Source organism: Tripterygium wilfordii, chromosome 6 (genome assembly GCF_013401445.1).
Source record: "Tripterygium wilfordii isolate XIE 37 chromosome 6, ASM1340144v1, whole genome shotgun sequence".
Taxonomy (NCBI): domain Eukaryota; kingdom Viridiplantae; phylum Streptophyta; class Magnoliopsida; order Celastrales; family Celastraceae; genus Tripterygium; species Tripterygium wilfordii.
In genome coordinates this window covers 10,088,768-10,110,456 of record NC_052237.1, presented here as the reverse complement: position 1 = coordinate 10,110,456, position 21,689 = coordinate 10,088,768, and the positions used below count along the sequence as shown (strand labels likewise).

The 21,689-nt window shown below is 36.6% G+C and overlaps 3 protein-coding genes and 1 non-coding gene across 4 annotated transcripts; 3 read left to right on the top strand and 1 right to left on the bottom strand.

The window, feature by feature from the left end:
* Nucleotides 1-4,808: 4,808 nt before the first annotated feature.
* Nucleotides 4,809-10,024, top strand: LOC119999236 (monodehydroascorbate reductase 4, peroxisomal). Its single transcript, XM_038846706.1, has 7 exons — nucleotides 4,809-5,064; nucleotides 5,950-6,001; nucleotides 6,225-6,305; nucleotides 8,048-8,166; nucleotides 8,347-8,566; nucleotides 8,699-8,817; nucleotides 9,146-10,024. The coding sequence occupies exons 1-7, from the start codon at nucleotides 4,945-4,947 to the stop codon at nucleotides 9,869-9,871; spliced, it is 1,437 nt and encodes a 478-aa protein (XP_038702634.1). The 5' UTR covers nucleotides 4,809-4,944; the 3' UTR covers nucleotides 9,872-10,024.
* A 1,066-nt stretch (nucleotides 10,025-11,090) lies between these two features.
* Nucleotides 11,091-13,673, bottom strand: LOC120000517 (universal stress protein A-like protein). The gene is made up of 4 exons (XM_038848624.1): nucleotides 13,415-13,673; nucleotides 12,041-12,162; nucleotides 11,635-11,753; nucleotides 11,091-11,354 (listed from the first exon to the last, which is right to left on the bottom strand). Exons 1-4 carry the CDS (start codon nucleotides 13,590-13,592, stop codon nucleotides 11,246-11,248), a joined length of 528 nt encoding a protein of 175 aa, XP_038704552.1. The 5' UTR covers nucleotides 13,593-13,673; the 3' UTR covers nucleotides 11,091-11,245.
* A 982-nt stretch (nucleotides 13,674-14,655) lies between these two features.
* LOC120001171 lies at nucleotides 14,656-14,751 on the top strand. Its single transcript, XR_005468773.1, has one exon. It is a non-coding gene; the product is annotated as a small nucleolar RNA snoR1 (small nucleolar RNA).
* A 5,725-nt stretch (nucleotides 14,752-20,476) lies between these two features.
* LOC120000721 lies at nucleotides 20,477-21,301 on the top strand. The gene has a single exon (XM_038848838.1). The coding sequence runs from the start codon at nucleotides 20,477-20,479 to the stop codon at nucleotides 21,299-21,301; it is 825 nt and encodes a 274-aa protein (XP_038704766.1).
* Nucleotides 21,302-21,689: the final 388 nt, after the last annotated feature.

The following is a 21,689-nucleotide window of genomic DNA, read 5'->3' as shown; positions in this document are numbered from 1 at the left end:
TGTTTTCAAGTATATGAATCCATTTTGTAATATGACTACAAAGAATACGGTCAATATAATACTCCCATACCTAGTAGTTTTGACATTATTTTTCACAGGAATTTCATCCCGATCTTTTTTGTCATCAGCATCGAATGGGTTGAGTTAATGACCTTAGTTTAAAACTGACTCAACTATTCGATATTCGAACATGTTAGGTTGAAAAATTCTCGATTACCAAAATATGTATAATATACATGGTGGTTATGAATGAGTTCGGCGATGGATGCCGACAAGGTATTTGATTAATTAATGGAATGACATATATGACTTTTGTTTGTTGTGTAATATATTGTGTGATGGTGACTACATTTTTGTCTTAAAGGTAGCATAGATGAGAGAGATCTTGAATGGCAAGGAAATGCAAAGTTTGACGCGTAAAATGAGAGTTTGTCAGTTGCTTTCCGTGATTGTGTTTGTTTTTGTGTGTGCATGTGCACTTGTGTGTAACCTTGGAAAATGACGAATACTTTCCTTAGCCAAGTGTTGTCATATACACATGCTATTGACTTAATAATACGCGTTTTAAAACCGTGAACTTTTGAAGTCTATCAATTATGATAGGTTGGGCTTGTACTTGTACTTTGAAAAACGGATAATATCTTATAATGATAATTTTAATTTAGACAAAGGAGTCCATCGAGGAGAAGACTTGACTCCTGATTTCACTTGGTTGACTTGACTCTAACCCACAAATGAGGAAGAGATTTGTTGAGAAAAGTTTCATATCGTTAAAACAAAGATCCGATTGACAAGTTATGAGCCCATGAATAATGTTAACTTAACAAGACGTGTTTTAAAACCGTGAGCCTGAAAAATCCTAATGAAAAAGGGAATGTTCATGTCATGATTTTCCATTTTCTTGTCTTGTTCACTTCGGACATAGGGAGTCATAGGCCTATTCATTAATTAGTTTATTTGGTTCCGTTTTGAGTGAATTTATTTAACTGAACTAAAAAACAAAATTGAAAATTTTAAGAATCACATCCAAACTAAATCATAATAATTTAAAAAAACCGAATTAAATTAACTAATAAATAATTTATTTTAGCCTAATTTTTCAGTTATTTAGGGATTTAAACATCCCCTGTTGGAACTCAAGAAAATTTCTTATTGTTTCTAAGTCCACTGATTAGGTTAATCATCCAAGAGTACTATTGGATGACTTTTGTTTTTAAAATACCAACGACAATTATGTTTGTGGTTGGAATCGAATTTTGGGCACACATATACATAATCCAATCGATTACTAACCAAACCAACTCTCATTTCATTGGTCTATTGGATGATTTGGTTGTGAATGAATCCTTTTGACTTTCGATACTAACACATTTTAACTTTCCAAAAATGTTAATTCCATTTGTCGCTTAGGTGGCGACTTATCCATGTGGACCAATAATATTATTCCATTTGTCCACTAAAAAGGATATAATTCATGATTTCACATCACATCTATACTCAGCAAGCCATGCCTACATTTCAATTGCGTCTCATAGAGCAAGAATCGAAGCCACGATGCCTTATCTTTGCTCTTGGTCATCCATCTCATTCTTTCTTCCTACGTAACTTATTAGACTTGTAATCCCACATTGCTTGTTGTTATGTACCTTGTGAAACCCATATCATTTAAGGAGCACAAAGCGATGTGATTTATAAGAAAAACTTAATCATCTCTCAAATAGAAAGGCAACGATAGCTATTCTTGGCTTATTTCACATTGGCTTTTCTATTTACTATCCAAAAATGTGCATTGGCCATGCAAAATTGAACCCCGACGTGAGCCTAACTCTTGCATTGGCCTTATGGAAGTTTTCACATGCAACATTAATTAATAAAACCTTTAATTATAACAATAAATTCAAACACATACATACATATATGTATATGTATCCCACCACTTGTAACATGTCATCACATGTAGATTTATCTCCACCCCATCTAACACCACCACCATCATCATAAGTTAGTCGGGGTTTTTCTCTTTTTTGTTTTACGTCGATAGTGTTGATATTTTTGTAGAGAAACACAAGTTAGGTATAGTGAGGTCATTGGAATTACCATTGGTGTACCAACTCTGAACTTTAGGAACTCAAAAGTCTTATTCAAAAGAATAGTGTGAGAGAGAATTATTTGCCTTCTCCATTTAAAATTAAGATAATATAGGATGTCGATTATGTGCTTTCAATGGTAGCCAAGTCACACAAACATGCACACACATATATATAGAAGATCAATTAAATTCATAGCCGCACAATTATTTATTCACGTGTTTTGTGTGTGATATATCATAACTTGAAATGAAGCACGAGGGGTATAGCTGTCACGTGAAAGATAAGGAAAGAATCAACAACAATATTTCCACAGAGTCCAGATGTAATGACCTTAGCGTGCACTTCCCTTCCTCGTTTCAACTTTCCCTAAATTACCACAAGCAGTCAACACTGAATCCACACATAAACGTGGATCTTCTTCAACTAGCTAGTGTGTTTTCTCATGCCTTATCAAATTATATATATATATATATATATATATATATCAAACTCTCAAGATATTTGCAGATACCCTAGTAGTATTTTCAAGTATATGAATCGATTTTGTAATATGACTCCAAAGAATACGTTCAATGCTCCCATGCCTTGATGCCTAGTAGTTTTGACATTATATTTCGCAAGGGTTTCATCCCGATCTTTTTTGTCATCAGCATCGAATGGGTTGGGTTAGTGACCTTAGTTTGAAACTGACTCAATTGTCCGATGACCTTAGTTTAAAACTGACTCAAAGCGATGCGATTTATAAGAAAAACTCAAATCATCTCTCAAATAGCAAGACCCTTTCTAGGCTCCAGTATCATTGGTGACGGCCTAGGAAAATAAAATCGTACAGCCCCGATGATTAGTGAACCGCTAAACTCAAAGCGGATGATATTGTTGATTTGAGTTGGTTGATCGATGTATAAGAATAAAATCTCATAAGTAAAAGTCAACTAGGGAACCTGCAATGGGCAATCAAGTGTCATACGAGGAATGAACCGGTAGATGAGACAGTTATGATGAGGATATCATGATTACCGTGTGAGATCGGTCAGCTAGGCCGATCCTGTAGTTTTTTGAACGGAATTAACTATTAATAATAAAGGGCCAATCAATCCCTGAAATCAAAGAGGATCAACAGGACCTGTACGGAATGAATAGTTGATTACAGAAAATATACCACTTGAAATAAGAGGCTGATTTAGTGTCAGTGTGTCCTCGGTCATCCACGGTGACCATTTGATCTATTGACCAATTCTTATTTCAGTTACCCAAGAATCAAAGTGAAACCAACATTCTCAGGCCCATTTGCTCACCGCAACTGAGTTTTCTGATATACCTTGCCCATCTCTCAACCATCTTACGTTATCCATCAAGGCATCAACGATAAGCTTAGTTAGACCTGGGCCTTGACCCATTCTGTCATTCGCTTGGCCCATTTTGGACAAGTGGATTGCATCCAAACAAAATATACACACCAAGTTATGGTGTGCGTTTGGACTTTGAATGGGATAGAATCGAGCCTTTTCTTACTTCTCAAAACACTTTATTCTATAAATAATTTTACTTTCTAATCGAGCAAGCATATATATATATATACACACACACACTAATACTGTATCCCCACCCCCAATTAATTAGTCGAGTTGACTGTGGATGAATAGCGGTGAGCAAAATGGAAGTAACCTAAGTCGTGAAAAAAGGGTTGTGGGAGAGCAATACAAAACTAGAAACACATCTCTTTTGTTAATGACAACAAAGGAAGGGGATTTTTTTTTTAAATATCATGAGAAATATGATTCTTGTTAGAATCGAACCTTAAACACACATATGTCTAATCCAGTCGATTGTCAATCGAGTCACCTCTCGTTGGTAAAGAATGAGATATTAAATGAATCTATGATATAGATAATAGGCCTTGACTTTCAATCCATTTTATCACTCTCAAACCATCAAACTAAACTTGGGTTAGAGCGTAAACTAGTGATACTTTCGGCTACCGGAATATCACCATGCTTTTAGAATGGTTGAGATAGCTCAGCTGGTAGATAAATTAAAATTTTAGCTAATTTTGTAAAGTAAATATTCTAATTAATTTGATTAGCCATATTAGGTTAGTTATTAACACCTTATAAAAACTAAACTATGTATTAGTTATAGGTTAACAAGTTACTAATTAGCATTTGAAAATGTGGAAGACTCTTTTTTCTGATAATCGAAAAAGACATTGTACAAGTTTGTCATTTGCATATTCGATGTGGATTTAAACTCGAGCAGTTAGGTCGGCGCGCATAATATGTGAAAAACGAGAGAACCAAAAACCATTTTGTGTGTATAAGTTTAGGGATAGCTTTGTGGTGGAGACATGAAGCCTCATCCAGATTTCAGTTGCACCAGATCTTTCTTTGCATGAGCATCCAATTTGCTCTAAACATTATCAACATGATCCCTTGCTTCATCCCCACCGTCAATGTCCTCGTCACGCATCCCAATACGATCACTCTTACGTGGCAACTTATTATGAGCCAAACCCAAATCAAAGTGGGTCCCGTTCGACTCATATCATGAACCACAGAAGCCCTACGACGATTACAAGCGGGCCCCACGAATCAACTGCCTTTAACGGTTGTGATTGCGTTAAGTTCTGATATCTCATATATCGAGGAGTAGAGGAGTGAGGAGTCCAGAGGGTGTTTTAGTAAAACGGCTCTTCTAGTAATCAAGCTTCAACATTTCATAGGTTGGATTCAAAGTTCCAATTTTGTCATATGGAAGGTGTGTGTTCTAAGTAAGGAACTTCCCAGACATCATAAAAATCCTTCAAATTCAAATTCGATAGGGTGAAATTGAGGTTTATAGAGAGAGAGATTGATTGATGGGTAGGGCATTTGTGTATGTGATTCTTGGAGGAGGAGTCGCTGCTGGGTATGCAGCCCTTGAATTTACACGCAGAGGAGTCAATCCTGGTGAGCTCTGCATCATCTCTGAAGAACCTGTAAGTGATTTCTCTCTACTTTCTTTGTTAAGTGATGGGTATGGATTCTTCTTCTTTATGCTATTTAGTGGTCTCACCTTCTTTCTTTTTTTTCCCAGTAACCCCTTGTAGCGACGCCATTTGAATGCCTGTTTCGTCGGTTATTTTGTTTGTCATTGTCTGTCTAAATTCAGAAGAGGATATATTTTAGCCGTTGAACTTTTTTCAAAAGTGGGTTTTGCTTCACTATGCTCCTTTAATTGAACTTGTCATTAGTCGTTGAATCTTTTAACGTAATATATGCCATTACGTTTTTATTTGATGAGTTATTGCCTTGATACGATATCTATGATTGAGTGTAGATTGCTTCTTGATTGCAACTTGTTTGTCATAATTGAGTTTAACTTTACTTGGTTAGTGTTGGGATTTAATCCCATCAGTTAGTGCTATTCTTTCTATCATATATTGCTTTGTGATTATGTAATCTGTAGTTCGTATCTAATTAAACATGGAGACTTTTTGTGAGTGCCATCTGTCTGAAAGTTGGTTTGGGTCGGGTCTAGGATGATGATTATTTTCTGGATGCTACGTTTTCGAGGCTACATGAGCAGCTGTAGACTTGAAGTACAATGATTTGATGTAAATGAATGTTCACAGGGATATGCCTGAATGAGGGAGGGGAAAGGGCAAAATAATGATATGGGTGCATGAAAAGAGCATCTTAAGAATCTTGTTACCATTTGTAAAGGACGACTTTAAAATTTGATGACTCCAAATTCTCTTGCATGGCTCTATTTTTAAGTTGTTTGGCGATATGTTTCATCTCTTTTTACTTTTTGAAATGTTTTGTCTGGGAGAAAAAAAAAATTTTGACACCAAATTTTGGTCTGGTGTTGGCTTTTTTAGGTTGCACCGTATGAGAGGCCTGCATTAAGCAAAGGTTATTTACTTCCAGAAGGTAATTTTTTTCAATCCTCAACACATCAGCTGGTTGTCTGATAATGTCAACTGCCTTGTTATTAGAAGTTTGATCATGTAGTGGAGAAGTAGTCTGGCGTATATCTGGTTTTATTCTTTCAGGAATTTTACTCATACATCGTTCAGATTGTTTCATGCCTTTTACCCTTTCTCTCATTCTGATATAATTATTTCAATAGCTAATTTGTTTCGACAATATGCAGATCCTCCACGCCTTCCATCATTTCACACATGTGTTGGCGCTGGCGAGGAAAAGTTAACTCCAAAATGGTATAAGGAACATGGTAATTATTTCCTCATATCATGTCTTTGTCTCTTCTGGATAAAAGACCGTTTCGGAAAACAATATTCCTTTTAAAATAATAGCTTTCCAGAAACAATGTGACTTGCATGTTTGTTAGTTGCCTTCATGGGTTTAACTTTACAGTTGCATTATACTTGCTGCATCATAACAAGTCCTAATATTATAATGATATATTTATATTTTGGGTACATGCTGGCTTTCGGGGCCTGGCATTTACTTTTTGTAATGGTAGGCCTGGCATAATGTTGATAATCTTGTGCAATACAGAATGTTGGCTTTTAGGAGACAATATACTAAAAAAAATGAATGTAGCAGCGATAAGAATGTTGTGCAAAATGTGCAACATCATCGGGAAATATAGGATAAAAAATAACACTATTTGATTTACGGTTTGTTAACTCCTATTGAATATTAGATGAGAGAAAATTGCCTGAGTTGGTTTCGTGCTTCATCGAGTTGCTGACCTGACATAACTCCTATAGGAGATGCCAGGAAAATGAAGTAGGGTCCCAATAACTATATGGATAAAAGTGATAAAAAAGAAATTGATTATGTAGGATTAGGGACTAGTGTAGCCTTAGACCAGGGCGAAGGAGAATCCATTTGGCTCTTTCTCTAATTGATTCAAGTAGCTGACACTAAAATGTTTGGGACAATAGCCTTGATGATGATGATAGGTCTAGCATGTAAACAATCATGTGAAAAGTACTGATAATTTGGACCTATATAGGCTATAAAAAGGTTTTAAGAGTGTCTAATGAGATAATGTGCTGGTTGCAAATGTTGTCACCATGCATGTTATTTCCTCTTTTTATCTCAGAAACTCTGTGTTGGATGTTACTCTGTGTTCCTAAGAGTATTTTAGTCAATGGTGATATTATATTAGTCGCAAACCTACATGAAATTCCACTTCTCCTTGCTTGGCTTCTTATGGTCAATTTAGATGAGGGGATTTTACTTTTATGTGCAATCAATTATTTGAGTGGAGCTATTGTTGGTGTGATATTCTTCAGGAAGTTCACTGCACATCTCCAAATATGGCTATTTGCCAGTATGCACCTTGGCCTCAATACATGTTTGGATACCTACCTGAACCCTAAAGCATAGGTCTCTAAGTTCTGAGTCCAACCATGTATATTAACACTGCTACGTTGTCTTACCCAAACCAATGTGGTACACCAATGAATCATATGTTTACTGCGACAAACATTTTGTCCATGCATTTTGCAGAGTGTTCATCATTTGGCAATCAGTCACTGCCATCCTTTCCATCCAGGTTTGACATGATTTATTCTCGTCTAGTTAGGAACATCCCTAATTCCTTATGTATGATCCGTGATCTGTAAAAACGTAGACAACTCTCGTGCACAAGGCTCCCGCAATGGGCGGGGTCGGGGATATGCAAGATGTATGCAACCCTTACCCCACATAATATGTGGAGAGGCTGTTTTCAGGAATTAAACCAGTGACCTCTAGATTGTACCACTGTAACTCTACCGTTGGGCCACATGTTTGCCTGTACTCGATAAATATGGAAAAAAGTTTAAGATACTAAGTTTTCTGGTTGCAGCTTTATGCTAAATTCCTTTAGAAGCTGGTATTATACCTTGTTTTAAAAAAGTTATACCTCAGTTTCTGTTTCGATAGTTTTGAATAAATGAAATATGTATATAGTCCGTCATCATCATTAAATTCTGAAAATTTGGAGATTCTTTTTTCTAGGAATCGAGTTGGTTCTTGGAACTCGTGTTAAATCTGCTGATGTAAGGCGTATGACTCTGTTAACTGTGGCTGGGGAGACTATCAGTTACAAGACTCTTATAATTGCAACAGGTGCTCGGGTACTGAAACCTATCTTTTTTGTGGTCTAATTTGTTCTTGCTTCTGATAGTTGATCTTAAAATTAAGCATCAAAGTGAGTTCTAAAGTATGAGATGTGGAATTAACAGTTGTTGCCGTCACTTTTGTTTTGCTCAAAGAATGTAGAAGTCAGTTTGCTTTATTAATTGATATGTGTGTAGGCTTTGAAGCTTGAAGAATTTGGAGTACACGGATCAGATGCTGAAAATGTGTGTTATTTACGAGATTTGGCTGATGCAACTAGGATTGTTGATGTGATGCAATCTTGTTCTGGGGGCAAAGCTGTTGTCATTGGTGGTGGTTACATTGGCATGGAGTGTGCTGCATCTCTAGTGATCAATAGAATAAATGTAACCATGGTATTTCCAGAAGAACAGTGCAGTAAGTGCCTGTGTCTCATCCTGAACTCCTCACTGGATTTGAAACCTCCCCCCAAACCCCACACACACAGACGTGCTCTACTCTGTTTCCGGAGTAGTGCCAAACTTAAGTGATATATTGTTGTTTTTGCAGTGGCCCGTCTATTTACGCCGAAGATTGCTAGCTATTATGAAGAATATTATAAATCCAAAGGAGTCGAATTCGTTAAAGGAACCGTCTTGACGTCATTTAAATTTGACTCCGAAGGAAGGGTGAGTCTTCTACAACTTGTAAATTGTGACACCTCAATGTAGACTGTTTGGTCATGAAGAATGTTGGACTTGCAAACAGCTGTAGTTCTTTTCAATGTTAATGCAGTTTTTGTTTTATTGAGCACTTGGAAAAAGAATATGGACCTCTTCTATACCGACAACTGTTTGTGAAAATGCATGTATGGGATATTCTTGGATGTAGGTGACTAAACCTTTTCAGTTTTCTGCTTTCCATAAAGATATTAGCCACATCCATGGATGCACCTTTAAGGTATTTTCGTAGAGTCCAGTTTGTTTAGAAATTGTGCCTGATCAACTCTTTCTACAGGTTACTGCTGTTAATTTAAGAGATGGAAAACAATTACCTGCGGACATGGTTGTAGTGGGAATTGGAATACGTCCAAACACAAGCCTCTTCGAAGGCCAACTCACTCTGGAAAAGGGTGGGATCAAAGTAAATGGACGATTGCAGTCAAGCAACAGCTCAGTCTATGCAGTTGGTGATGTTGCTGCTTTTCCGGTAAAACTTTTTGGTGAAATTCGCAGGCTGGAACATGTTGATGCTGCTCGCAAATCTGCGAGACATGCCGTGGCTGCAATAATGAATCCAAACGAAACAGATGAATTTGATTACCTGCCATTTTTCTACTCAAGGGTCTTCACATTATCTTGGCAATTTTATGGGGACAATGTAGGGGAGGTGGTACATTTTGGGGATTATTCAGGAAAAACATTTGGGGCATTCTGGGTATTCAAGGGTCACCTTGTTGGGTCTTTCCTTGAAGGTGGATCCAAAGAAGAGTATGAAGCTCTTGCCAAGGCTACCAGGCTTAAGCCTGCTATTGAAGACTTGTCTGAGCTGGAAAGGCACGGTTTGAGCTTTGCATTGGCAGTTAGTAAGGTACCACCGCCACTTCCACCTTCTAATGCTAGTGTGTCTGGCATTGTTCTTGAGAGACAATTACATGCTTGGCATGCAACAGCTGGTGTTATCCTAGCAGCCTCAGTAGCTGCATTTGCATATTGGTATGGAAGGAGGCGTCGACGTTGGTGAATACTCAGTAGTTTGATGTTGGTGCTGCTGATTTCATTCCATAATACAATGTTGTAGGATATATCACTACACTGGCTCTTGTAATCATTACCGTGTATTCGGATTATAGACAATCATATTGAAAAACATAAATGCCATTTTCATCCAAACCTAGCAGAGACTCAGTTGAATCAATTTTTATCCTTTTCTTTTTCTTGGATACAGAATCCATTGATATGGGGATGACAAACTTCAGTTAGCATCAGAAAGTTGAGGGAAATTCACTTGCTAATCCTGCATCTTAGCATGGTAACTTGTCCAATGCAAAACATGTCATACTTGCATGAATGTCTCCAATAATGTTTCTATAAACCATTCCATCATTATCATAGATCATAGTTCCTGAACCTTATTCCATGTTCTAGTGGTATGATTCTTGCTTTGGGTGTGAGAGGTCCTGAGTCCGATTCTTGAAACGCCCTGGCTTCTTTTATCCAATCCAAAAGTGCTGCAGCCTCTTCTGTGCTGCTCTCTGATATCTGTTGCTACAAAATGAATTTTAAGTGAGTTTTGCCGCTTAGCTTGTGGTGAATGTTGTGTTGGCTTATTGTTGTAGTAGTGTAAAGATGGTTTTCAATCAGTTGTAGTTGCAAATGTGGTTTGTAAACATTTTTGGCTTGTCAAAGATTGTTCATTCATTGGTGGAAGTGACAAGTACTGTTGCAGTCTAGCTTTTGTATTCTATTCACACTTCAAAAGATATTGTAAGCATCTCTGTGTGGTTTATGTAATCAACTGTAGATTTTTCGTTTCTCGACCGTGAAGTATGACCAAGCTCATTAGTTTATTATCCGAGGTCGGAGTAAGTTGATAGGATCCTTTTTTACCTCCCGTGTCGTGACATGGGGACATCAAAAAGAAAAGAGAAGAATGGCGTTTCTCTCCCTTTTGGCATAACGGAACCCAACGAGAGGCCCGTACGACGGGCTATTAGCTTAGTGGTAGAGCACATCCCTGTCTCCTGTAATTGCATCGATGTGGATCATCCAAACCACATACTTCTCTTATTCAAACCGGGGTTTTGCTTTGCAAGAAAAAGATAGCCTTGAAGGTTGATTTTGCACATCTGAGGTTATATAATATAACATAAGTCCAGTTTCCTCTAGAAAATGGGGAATTGCTTTTAAGTTACGATGGTTCAATTCTTGTGGAAGAGTGGTTTGTCTTTCAGGGAGAAAGATTTTGAGTCCAATCAGCAATAAGAAAACATCACATTATTTGCTGGACGAAATAAATTATTCCAAATACATGAACCCATGGCTTATACACCACATGTCTGGTGTTTCACAGTCTATGAACAGAATACGAAAGGAATCAACTCAAATCCGGAGAAAATCAGTCGTCAACAGGGTCTTGAGGAGTCTCATCCGCACTGCGTTTAATGGTGATTACTGGGCACTCTGCATGCTTCACACAGAATTCACTCACAGTTCCAACAAAAACCCTGCACAAAAATTTATAAAGGAAAAGAAATTGTTGGGTGAATCACCATTGGTTATCAAAGTAAGGCCAGAACGTCCGCCCAAATCAAAAAATCTCCTCACTTGACCAGTACAGCTATAAAATGGTATTCAAACAGTCGATTTAACCAGTGTTCCAACAACTTCAAATTTATATCAACGAGAGTTAGAACCTTGAAATCCTGGCATTCCTTTAAATATAAACAGAAATAGAGTGCCGTTAACTGCGAAGACCAGGCATGTTCTTAAACATAACAAGCATACCTCTGAAAAGGGCCAAGACCCCTACTTCCCACAACAAGAAAATCTGGATGAACTCGCTGCACCTCATAACAGATTTGTTCCTTGGGATCACCTTTTTTGATCCATGCCTCACAAGCAACCTGTGGGAGTTTAGGCTTTAAAAAATAAGACTTCCACACACTATCCACTGCAAACCTAGGTATAGAAAATGTGATCAGTCTGAATCTCCTATTCAGAGGTCCATTCTACAAAAACTAGAAAGATAAATAATTCAAGTTGGATAAAACTATTTTGGCATGCAGCTATGTATGTGTGTATTCATGCGTTTGCAAGAAAACATTTGTGCCACCGTGATCGCAGTAAGTAATATGAGAAAAATTGAGAGAGAGATAGAGAATCAAGAGACTATAGAAAAAGAAACAAGTACCCCGATTTGATGGCATCTATTCACAAAGTACTCCAATAGATGCAGCCCTCTTGCCTTGTCCCTATACTTCATGCTTTTAAAATCTTCAGGGGATGCATATATACTATCCATGTCATCGAAGCCTATAAGACAATGCACAATGCGACAAAAAATCATCAAGTACTCTAGTTATACATCAGATGTCACAAGGAGCAAAGCAGAGTCGGGAATTTCAAACATATCAACCAAGCAAGTTAACTTCTACAGGAAGTCAATTTCCTGCAAAAACATCATGCATGCTGACAGCAATGACTATACGAACCTCACTTAATCCATTTAACTTAACCTCTAAAAAGAAACCAAAATCCATCACTTAAAATCCATTGCTATAGTGCGGTCAAAGAAATTCTGAAAACACACAAATCCAGATGGATTTGGCAGAATTTTTCAGTTAAGGCAAACAAAGCTCTGTGACAAGGCCCAAGAACGCAACTAATTAAGATGAAAGAAACTTATGTACAGAAAATTAGCAGCTAAAGTGACAATTCCTATTCACCCTCAACAACCCTTCCCCACCACCCAAACCATAAAAATAAAAAATTTAAAAAGACAGCACCAATAAACAAGCAAAAAGTGAAAGAGGGTATGCATTGGGTTAGAAAAGGAAGCAAGTACCATATATGAACTGGAGAATTGATACCAGATCAAGTACAAGTGTCATTAATAGAAGAGGAATCATGTCTCTATTCCAACCTTAGCCTTAAACCAAATTCACTTGCCCTTTTAGCACCTTCATTTTTTTTGGTAAGTGATTATTGCATTATAATAAATAATATGTACAAAATTACGAGGGCCGAGGGGCATACCCCTTTTATCACAAAATCTTTAATTCCTGATGGATATTAAAGTTTACACAAAACCTTCCTTTGAAGCCACCAAAATGTACCAGACATGAATCAGCTCATTATTCCATTTTTAGTATGATCTAATCGTTTTCCTTCTATTTCATTCCATCCTATTTTGCATTTCTTCTGAGACCAGAAAGAGCACAAATCGGAACAATAATCCAAATAAACGCTGCAACTCACAGAAAGCTTTAGCGATGACAAGATTACACTAAATTAAGAACTGATCCATCATGTAGAGATTTTACATTAATATTAACAACAAATTTACATTTCCATCAATAATCGATGGTCAGGCTTAGATGATTTTTCAAATAAGATAAGAAAATTATCAAAGAAACCGGAAAAGGATGTCTCGTAAACTCTAACCACAAAACACAGCAAACCTCCGCGTCCGTAGATAATCAAGCACAGGAACATGCATAGAAAGGTCGCAAACACACAAAGAACACAATCTATAAAAAAATATAGATGGAAAGAGCGAACAAACCATCTTCATCGGGGACTTGGACATGGAGAAAGAGAATCTTGAAGCCAGAAGTGTTGGAGCGAACGATCTTCTGCAGAGTCCAGTCGAAAGCTCCTTTGCTACTAATGGAAGGGTGCGGATACCCCTTGATCGTTGACTCGTTCACAGCAATCATCAACCGACTCGGCTCGCCCTCCATTTTCAACTCTCTCGCTAAACGATTGAGCTCCTCTGAGTCTCTTGTTCCCTCTTCTGGAACTCTCCCCCCTTATAACAGACCAGAGAGCGTACGTTTGTGGGGCTTATTGTGTAATTAGCCTACGATAGTGAGTAGTCGTTCACCTATGCTAACTTGCGCTTCGACTATGATGGACACCCGGCAATTTAAAATGAAGCGTCATCGTTAAACCAAAACAAATGGCGGGTCAGTGTAGAATAATTGATAAAGGATATGTACAAATTTGTAAAATCAAAAATACTAGGGTTTAAGGGTGTTCGTTTTTTTTTTTTAATATAAATTAAACTGATTTTGATTTTTTTCGATTTTTGGTCAACTTTTAATGGAGAAATGTATCAATTTTTTTAAAAAAATTGGCGGATCAATTCGATTTTGAGGATTTTGGTGGGCTGCTAAAGATGCTGGGCCCAAATAGGGCCTCCTTTCACTGGGCTGGGCCCTGGCCCTTTGCCCTGTAAAGAGTTTTTTGAATAACCCGGGACCTGGTAACCTTAACATGGTTATCAGTCGGGTCCTTCATAGTTAAAAACAAAAAGAAAAAAACAGGTTGGGTTCAACCTGGCCCGATAACTCGGAACTTGGCCCGGTGCACACCTCTATAGCTCTACTTGCGACCGTCAAACTGCGTTTGAGATTTATTTGTGCTATTTATTTTAGTTCTCATGAATGGTGGATCACTTGGATCTCGTCCACTAAATGGGCCAAAGGCCCAGAGTTAAACAAGTAAGTTTGCAAGTAATAGATCTTCTGGTTCAGGCCCAAGAGTCAGATTGTTAATGAGTGGGCTCTTAAACTGAAATCTCAACGACTAAAGCCCAATTGTCAATCAATAAATCTACCATCATTCACTCCCAAAATTACCAGTTCCAGTTTCTACGTGCTCGGAAATTTAAACCCTAGCGCTCGTAGCCGTCATTGCATCTCTTCCTCTATCGTTCTAAGAAACGAGTTCGCATACCTTTTGTTTTCACTCTTCTCATGCTCTCTGTTCTTTAAGATTTTATGGTTGAGGTTTACGATTCAGGGCGAAGATGAAGAGTGCTTTGATTTCTGACACCTCTTGTATGAGATGAGTTTAAAACAAACTCTTCTTTGAGCACAGATAGCAACTCTCTGAGCCCTTCTTTCTGCGAGTTTTCTAATAGGATTTCCGATTTCAATGAAATTTTTGTAAATTGGATTATGGGATTTGGGATTTCATCTATTCTTGTTGGTTTTTCTGGTTATTTAACGATTTAGATTTCTAGCACACTTTGGTGTGTGGGGAAGAGGCTGTTCGGGATGATAATTTTTTTTTTTTATGTTTTTTTTTTCGATAAACAAAAAATACTCCCAAAATTTATTTTTTTTTAAAAAAAAGGGACTCATATAAAATATTGTTTTTGAGTGTCCATTTTTAAAAAATTACAGTAAATAGAAAATCGCTTAAAAATAGAAAACAAAAAATGAAAATTGGGAAAACATAAAACAAATCAAACCACTCTTGAAAATACGATTTGACTGTCCATATTAGGGGAAAAAAAAAAGTAAACGCAAAATTATTTTGAAATAGAAAAATACGTTTTCTAATTTGAGAAAACAAAAAAGAAAACACACGAAAAATATTTAATAAATCAAACCCAACTAAACAATCCTAAAAAACTTAGACCCTGTTTGGTAGAGTATTTTAAGTAGTATTTATGCTAGTTGAAGATAAGACGAACTTATTACTTAGCTCACAATTTTTTCAACCTAGAAATGCCATAAATTAGAAGCATATTTGAAGCTAACCATCTTTAGAGCACCTGCATCAGTTTCTCTTAACAGATTCCCTAAAATACAGACAAAATGTCACTTTCCCCTATTTTACAGATTCCCTATCCAATCAACGCTGCATCAGATTACCTATCATATTCTCTATTACATTAAAATAATATTTATTTCTCTTTCCTTTATTTATTCTATTCATATAAATTACTTCTATTTAAAATAATAAATTAATTACATTTAAAACAATATATTAATTAAAATAATAAATTAATGTTATTAAAAATTAGAGAAAAAAATTGAGGAGAGAGAAATAAGAGAGAAAAAGTGAGGAGAGACAGAGGAGAGAGAAAGAGATGAGTGACGAGAGAGAAAGAGATGAGGGAGGAGAGAGTGAGGAGTGAGAAAGAAGAGAGAGAAAGAAGAGAAGAGTGAGAAAATGTGAGGAGAGGAGAGAGAAAGGAGTCAAAATGTGATGAGAGGAGAGAGAAAGGAGTCAAAATGTGATGAGAGGAGAGAGAAAGAGATGAGAGAGAAAGAAGAGAGGGAAAGAAAGGAGGGAGGAGAGAGAGAAAAAGTGAGGAGAGAGAAAGAGATGAGTGAGGAGAGAGAAAGAGTGAGGAGAGAGAGGAGTGAGAAAGAGAGGAGTGAAGAGAGAGAGTAGTGAAAAAATGAGGAGAGAGGAGAAGGTAAAGTAGTAAAAAATGTTATTTTATGTTTAGGGAAGTGAATAGTGGTTCTCTAGATGTAGGGAACTACTGTTCATATTCTGTAAAATAGGGAACCTCTAGGTATTTTGATGCAGAGCTCTATTTTGATAAAATCTCTATAATCTTTCCCTATTTTACAGACAGACTCATGTTTAGGTAATCTGATGTGGATGCTCTTATATATAAAATGCTAGAGATTCCCTAAACTTAATGCTTCGTTTGGTAGAGTATTTAGAGCAATTACACTGCCAGTCTGTATTGTACATAATAAAAGTGATACAGATTTGTTTAAAAAATGACTTTACATTGATTCTGTAAGAAGTCTATATGATACCAACAAATCTATTTCTTGCGTCAGTGGTGTTGTATTTCTACAACAATCGGTATATTGAAAATTTAAGGAAAACTCTTTGTATCCCTAACAATTTCTTCCATAACTAGCCATAACAGTATTATGTTATCTAATTACATTAAATTGTCTTTTTAAATTATTTAATTACATTAACTTTCGTTATTACGTTATCTAATTACACGTTATGACTGAATTTGTTAGGGATACGTAACATTGCCGAAAATTTAGTATCTTATTGAATCTTATCTCTCCATAAACTCTCATCTCTTCGTCTCTAAGCTCAGTTTCATCCCTCCGCCTCTATTCACTCTCATCCTCACGATTTCTCAATCTCTTTGCCCAAGTCGCCGCACCTCGGCCGAGCCACCACACCTCAATGCCTCTCCACCCAAGTCGCAACATCTCAGCTCCTCTTCTCCCAAGGAATATATGGCAATCCTCAAAGTGACTTCATTTATGACTAGAAGGTTGAAAAGCTTAAGATGCATGAGTACAAAATGCAGCTCGAGGAACAAAAGTTTATGATTGCGATGCAGGAACTATAAGGGAAGTTGAAGAAAAGAGGATTCAACTTGATGAAAGGCAAGAAGAAGCTCAGCCGGAATTTGAAGAAAAGAGGATTAAGTTTGAAGAGAGGCAAGAAGAGATGAGGATTATTACGATGGACGTGGGCATTTTAAATGAGATTCAAAGGGATTATATTCGGATGTTTCGACAAGTTGAGATTATTGTTAAAAGGGGAAATATGTATAAACTTATGTTTGTACTTTATCTTATGTATAAACTTATGTTTGTAGTTATCTTTATAAAATTAAACATCGACTAACAAATAATATAGTAATAATCAAATAAGAGGAAACTATTATTTTAATGTTGTAAAGATTTAGAATAGTGATTTTGATGCAGTTAGTTGTTGTTGAATAGAGCATATGTAAATTGTCAAAAAATGGTGTTTGAATGGGTAAAATAGATAATCTGTTAAGAGACACCAATGTGATTGCTCTTATGTTGGTTTTTAAATGTTGTTTTAAATGCTAGTATATATGTTGTCTAAATGGTTGTGACTATTTGGTCTAATTCTTGTTGGTGGCATTATGTAGTTCAAAATGCTATGACAAATTCGAATCTTCAAATCTTCTGGAGTATTGAGCAATGAGACGTTCTACTTGAAATCATCTAAGAAAAACAAATAATTCTCCGGTATAGTGTTTGGATACGATAACACACATGAAGGTGACTTCGAATATGGTGTCCAAGCTGTTGTTGGTCTCGATCAAGGGTCGAAATTATCATTGGTTTCTCTGCTGGGAAAAAGGGTAAATTACTACTAAGAAAACAATTGGAAATACATGTTCCAATAATCACAACTAAATTTTTTTTATTAATTACGCATCTCATTAAATTACTTATATGCCCATTTTCATTTAATAAAATTACATAGTCCTAAGTATCGACGCCTCTCCTGATTTCTTGTTCCACATTTTCTCCACCCATGACATCATCAGTTTTGACATTTTTTATTTTTCTTAAATGAAACTTCAAAACGATTTTCTCTCAAACTACAAGATGAATTGTGAAAAAAATTATATATTTTAAATTAGCATGGAAAACTCTTTCAAATGAGATAAATTGTCGATATATTTTGAAATAAAAAAATCTCACTATTTCAATATCTATTAATCATAACAAAATCACAACAATTAATGCAGATAAATATATATTTCAATATATACTATAACAAAACCACAACAGATAATGCATTTGCATACGTTGGGCTGAGAAATGATTCATCTCGTAAAATTGCGATAATGAAAAGACACTAATGAGACTTGACTCACAACCTCCTGCTCGTGATAAGTATTACCGTGATCAAGTTGATCATTTCAACCAACTACCCGTTGTTGTTGGGAGAGATTTTCATTATTCTAACACAAATTGCCTTTATATATCTAATTCGAGTCCTTAAATAACTTATCTTCACCTAGCTCCACCACTCTCCATCGGCTACCTAAACAATAAAGTTTGTAGCCATACGTTGGGTAGATGGAGACATTTGGCATTCATGGTATAGGATTACCCATTAAGGTCAGTCAAGTTCAAGAATATCAAAAGAACTATGGGGTGCCAAGGTAGCCAACCGATGACCTAATTTCTATATTCTGGGGAAGGTCATCCACTCACCATTTCCGGGTAGCTTGGTTTTCCATATTTATGGAGCTTGTGGGGCCTACAAAATTGACATCAGGGGACCCGTGGCACTGTTACAGTTTATCAAGTGTTGTTTTATTTTCCGAACGATGCTTGTTACACTCAAAATATGATTCCCATTTATCCTCCGATCAATAATTATTTAACATGCTATATAAATTTAGGAGTAAAATGAAGGTCATATTCTGAGAATATGTAACATTACTCTTATTTTCCTTCTCATGAAATTGACATTGCTAGAGTTTTTTTTCCTGTGTGTGTAAAGGACGTCGCTTGTGTTTGCTTGTCGATCTCAATGAACCCACCAGGATTTATATAGGTCGCGGTCAAGGTAGCCCACACACTCACATGCAGTATAACCTTAACTATTGAAGCCTTCGATATTTCACAGGTATGAAAAATATAAGCCGTGAAGTAAAATGTTAGGTATTTGGCGGAACTAGTGGCTGACAATTGTTCTTTTAGATGATCCACTCATTTTGCATTTCTAGCTAATACAACAAACACATGATCAACCAAACCTTAATAATAATTATTTGTCTATCTTTTATTTTTTATTTTTATTCAATTGGGCCAAGCTATGACCATATTAATTAGCTAGATACTTGTTTATTATTATTATTCTTATAATAATCAATAAAGGATGTGATGGGTTAAGGAAAAACTGTGACGTGTTAAAATTGAATATGATTTCATTTATGATTCGCCTTTGAATTTCGATCATAAAAAAGGGACTGCTTAATTGTGACATGCATGTTATTCATGTGATCCATCCACCGCATGATTCTCGAAGCTTCATATCTTACTTGCACAATCTCTAAGGATTTTTTTTTTATAAATTGAGATTAGTTTAATTAATTAAAAGATGCAATACAAAAATACGAGAGACATCCCCTAAGAAAAAAAGTCAAACTGAACAACAACCGTCCCATTTTAGAAGAGTTCTAAGCCAACTTGAAGACTTGGGGACTTGATTTGACTTCTAAAACGTTCGAATCTCTAATTATGTATTAGACACAATTTTGTGTGTATTGAAATCTTTTTTTGAATGCCTTAAGAATCGTCTCAATCAAAACTCAAATGAGGGAGTTATGACTGTCCGAACACAACACATTGATGTCATAAATACAGCTCCGATAATCAAACTTTGAGGCTCGATTTGAGTTTTAAAATGTTTTAATTCCCGAAAATGTATTAGACACAAAGTTTTAGGTTTTCAAGTTTTCTGTAGAATGTCATGAAATCGTCTCAATCGAAACTCAAATGAGTGAGTTATGACTATTCGATCACACTGACGTCAAAAAATATATTTGATTGTTGAAATTTAAAAGTAAAACAAGGACTGATGATATTTTGGTCAATAAAAAATATATTTTAAATAATTTTTCTGTAATGGAATAAATTTTATCTATTTATGGGCTTTTGAAATTTTTTTTTGAGTGAAGCTATTGAAATAAATTTTTATTTTAAATGACTCATTGCTAATTAACCCAAGAGGAAAAACAAAAAGTGAACCTTCTGAACTAGTAGGCATTATTGCATTACCATAGAAAGAAAAAAGAAAGCATTGTTGAATCAGCCCTTTGTTTCTTATATCTAGAAAATTACAACAAAGTACTCGTTCAATATGATCCACACGTGCAACTGGACCCCACTCAATCCCCCATTCTTCGCTCCCGTTTCCTCGATATTTATGCAACAAAAACCTCTTAACAGCACATAACAGAACTAGTACTGGTTCTGGTACAACGACAAACCCTTCCCCTCCCTCTCTCTCTAGAAGAAGAACAGAAGGACGATTCAAGACAAAAATTGTACAGTTTCTTGAGATGCAGAGCGAAGAAGAAGCTACAGAAGTAGCGATTTGTCCAAGCTTCAATAGCTACTCGTGTGATGGACTCGCAGAGATTGCGGCACGAGTAGAGACGGAGGTGTCCACATCAAATCAACAACCGCACGATGAGGAGGATACGTTTGAGTTCAGCACGGATTTTGATTCTTCGTCTTCGATAATGGCTAGCCAGATCCGGCCGGTCTTTCCGGTCTTCAACCGGGATCTCATGCTAGGCGATCATTGCTTTAACGATGATGATGAACTTCATCGTAATCGGAATAGGGATCTTGATCGGGAAACAGATTTTAGGGCCGTTGATGTAGAAGATGATGACGTGGCAAGGGCTCGGCTGTCGTTGAAGAATCTGTTTGTCGATGAACCGGACCATCAGTCATCGTGCTCGTCATCGGAGGCGGACGAGCTGGAGAAGATTCCGACGGGGACGTACTGCCTCTGGACACCGAAATCGCCATCACCGTCTCCTTCGCCTGGGAGATGCAAGAAGAGCAACTCGACAGGTTCGTGTTCAAAACGGTGGCGTTTTCGAGACCTGCTTAAAAGGAGCAGCAGCGACGGCAAGGCAAACTCCTTAATATTCGTAAATCCGAAGGGAGAAGAGATAACGAGAGTCAAAGCCGCCGCCGCGGCAGCAGGCGGCGCAGGAAAACTAAAATTGAAGGAAGAGATGACGGCTTCGGCTCATAAACCGTTTCATGTGAAAAATAAAGCTGGAAAGGAAGGTGATAAACTACGGTCTTATTTGCCGTACAGGCCGGACCTGCTTGGCTTCTTCTCCAACAAAACTTTTCCTCCATTTTGAGTCCTGCAGGTTCATTTTGTTGTTTTTTATTATTTAAAAAATTATCAGTATCTTAAATTGCAGCTGTATTTTGTTTTTTTTTTTTTAATCATACGATTACTATGGTCTATAGAATATATATATATATATAGTGTATGAATACACACTATAGATTCCTTAATACCATGGATGAAGTATTCAAGTGGGTTAGTGTACTAAATTAATAAGGTATGGTGTATTGGTGTGTGATAGTGAGTGATTTGGTGATAGATGTGATCCATTTTGCTAATGATGCATTATTTAAAAGACCACTAGACCAAATGTTTGTTTGAAGTATGACTTCACAACCGCATAATGCCACATTATGGTCCCATATTCAGTTGTGCAATAAATAAATATTGTTTTACGT

Coding starts and splice junctions, on each gene's coding strand:
- LOC119999236 (XM_038846706.1), top strand. CDS start 4,945: ATGGGTAGGGCATTTGTGTATGTGATTCTTGGAGGAGGAGTCGCTGCT. Junction 5,065..5,949: donor GCATCATCTCTGAAGAACCT/GTAAGTGATTTC, acceptor TGGCTTTTTTAG/GTTGCACCGTATGAGAGGCC. Junction 8,818..9,145: donor AATTTGACTCCGAAGGAAGG/GTGAGTCTTCTA, acceptor CTCTTTCTACAG/GTTACTGCTGTTAATTTAAG.
- LOC120000517 (XM_038848624.1), bottom strand. CDS start 13,592: ATGGAGGGCGAGCCGAGTCGGTTGATGATTGCTGTGAACGAGTCAACG. Junction 11,754..12,040: donor ATAGATGCCATCAAATCGGG/GTACTTGTTTCT, acceptor AAACTCCCACAG/GTTGCTTGTGAGGCATGGAT. Junction 11,355..11,634: donor GGTCTTGGCCCTTTTCAGAG/GTATGCTTGTTA, acceptor ATTTTTGTGCAG/GGTTTTTGTTGGAACTGTGA.
- LOC120000721 (XM_038848838.1), top strand. CDS start 20,477: ATGCAGAGCGAAGAAGAAGCTACAGAAGTAGCGATTTGTCCAAGCTTC.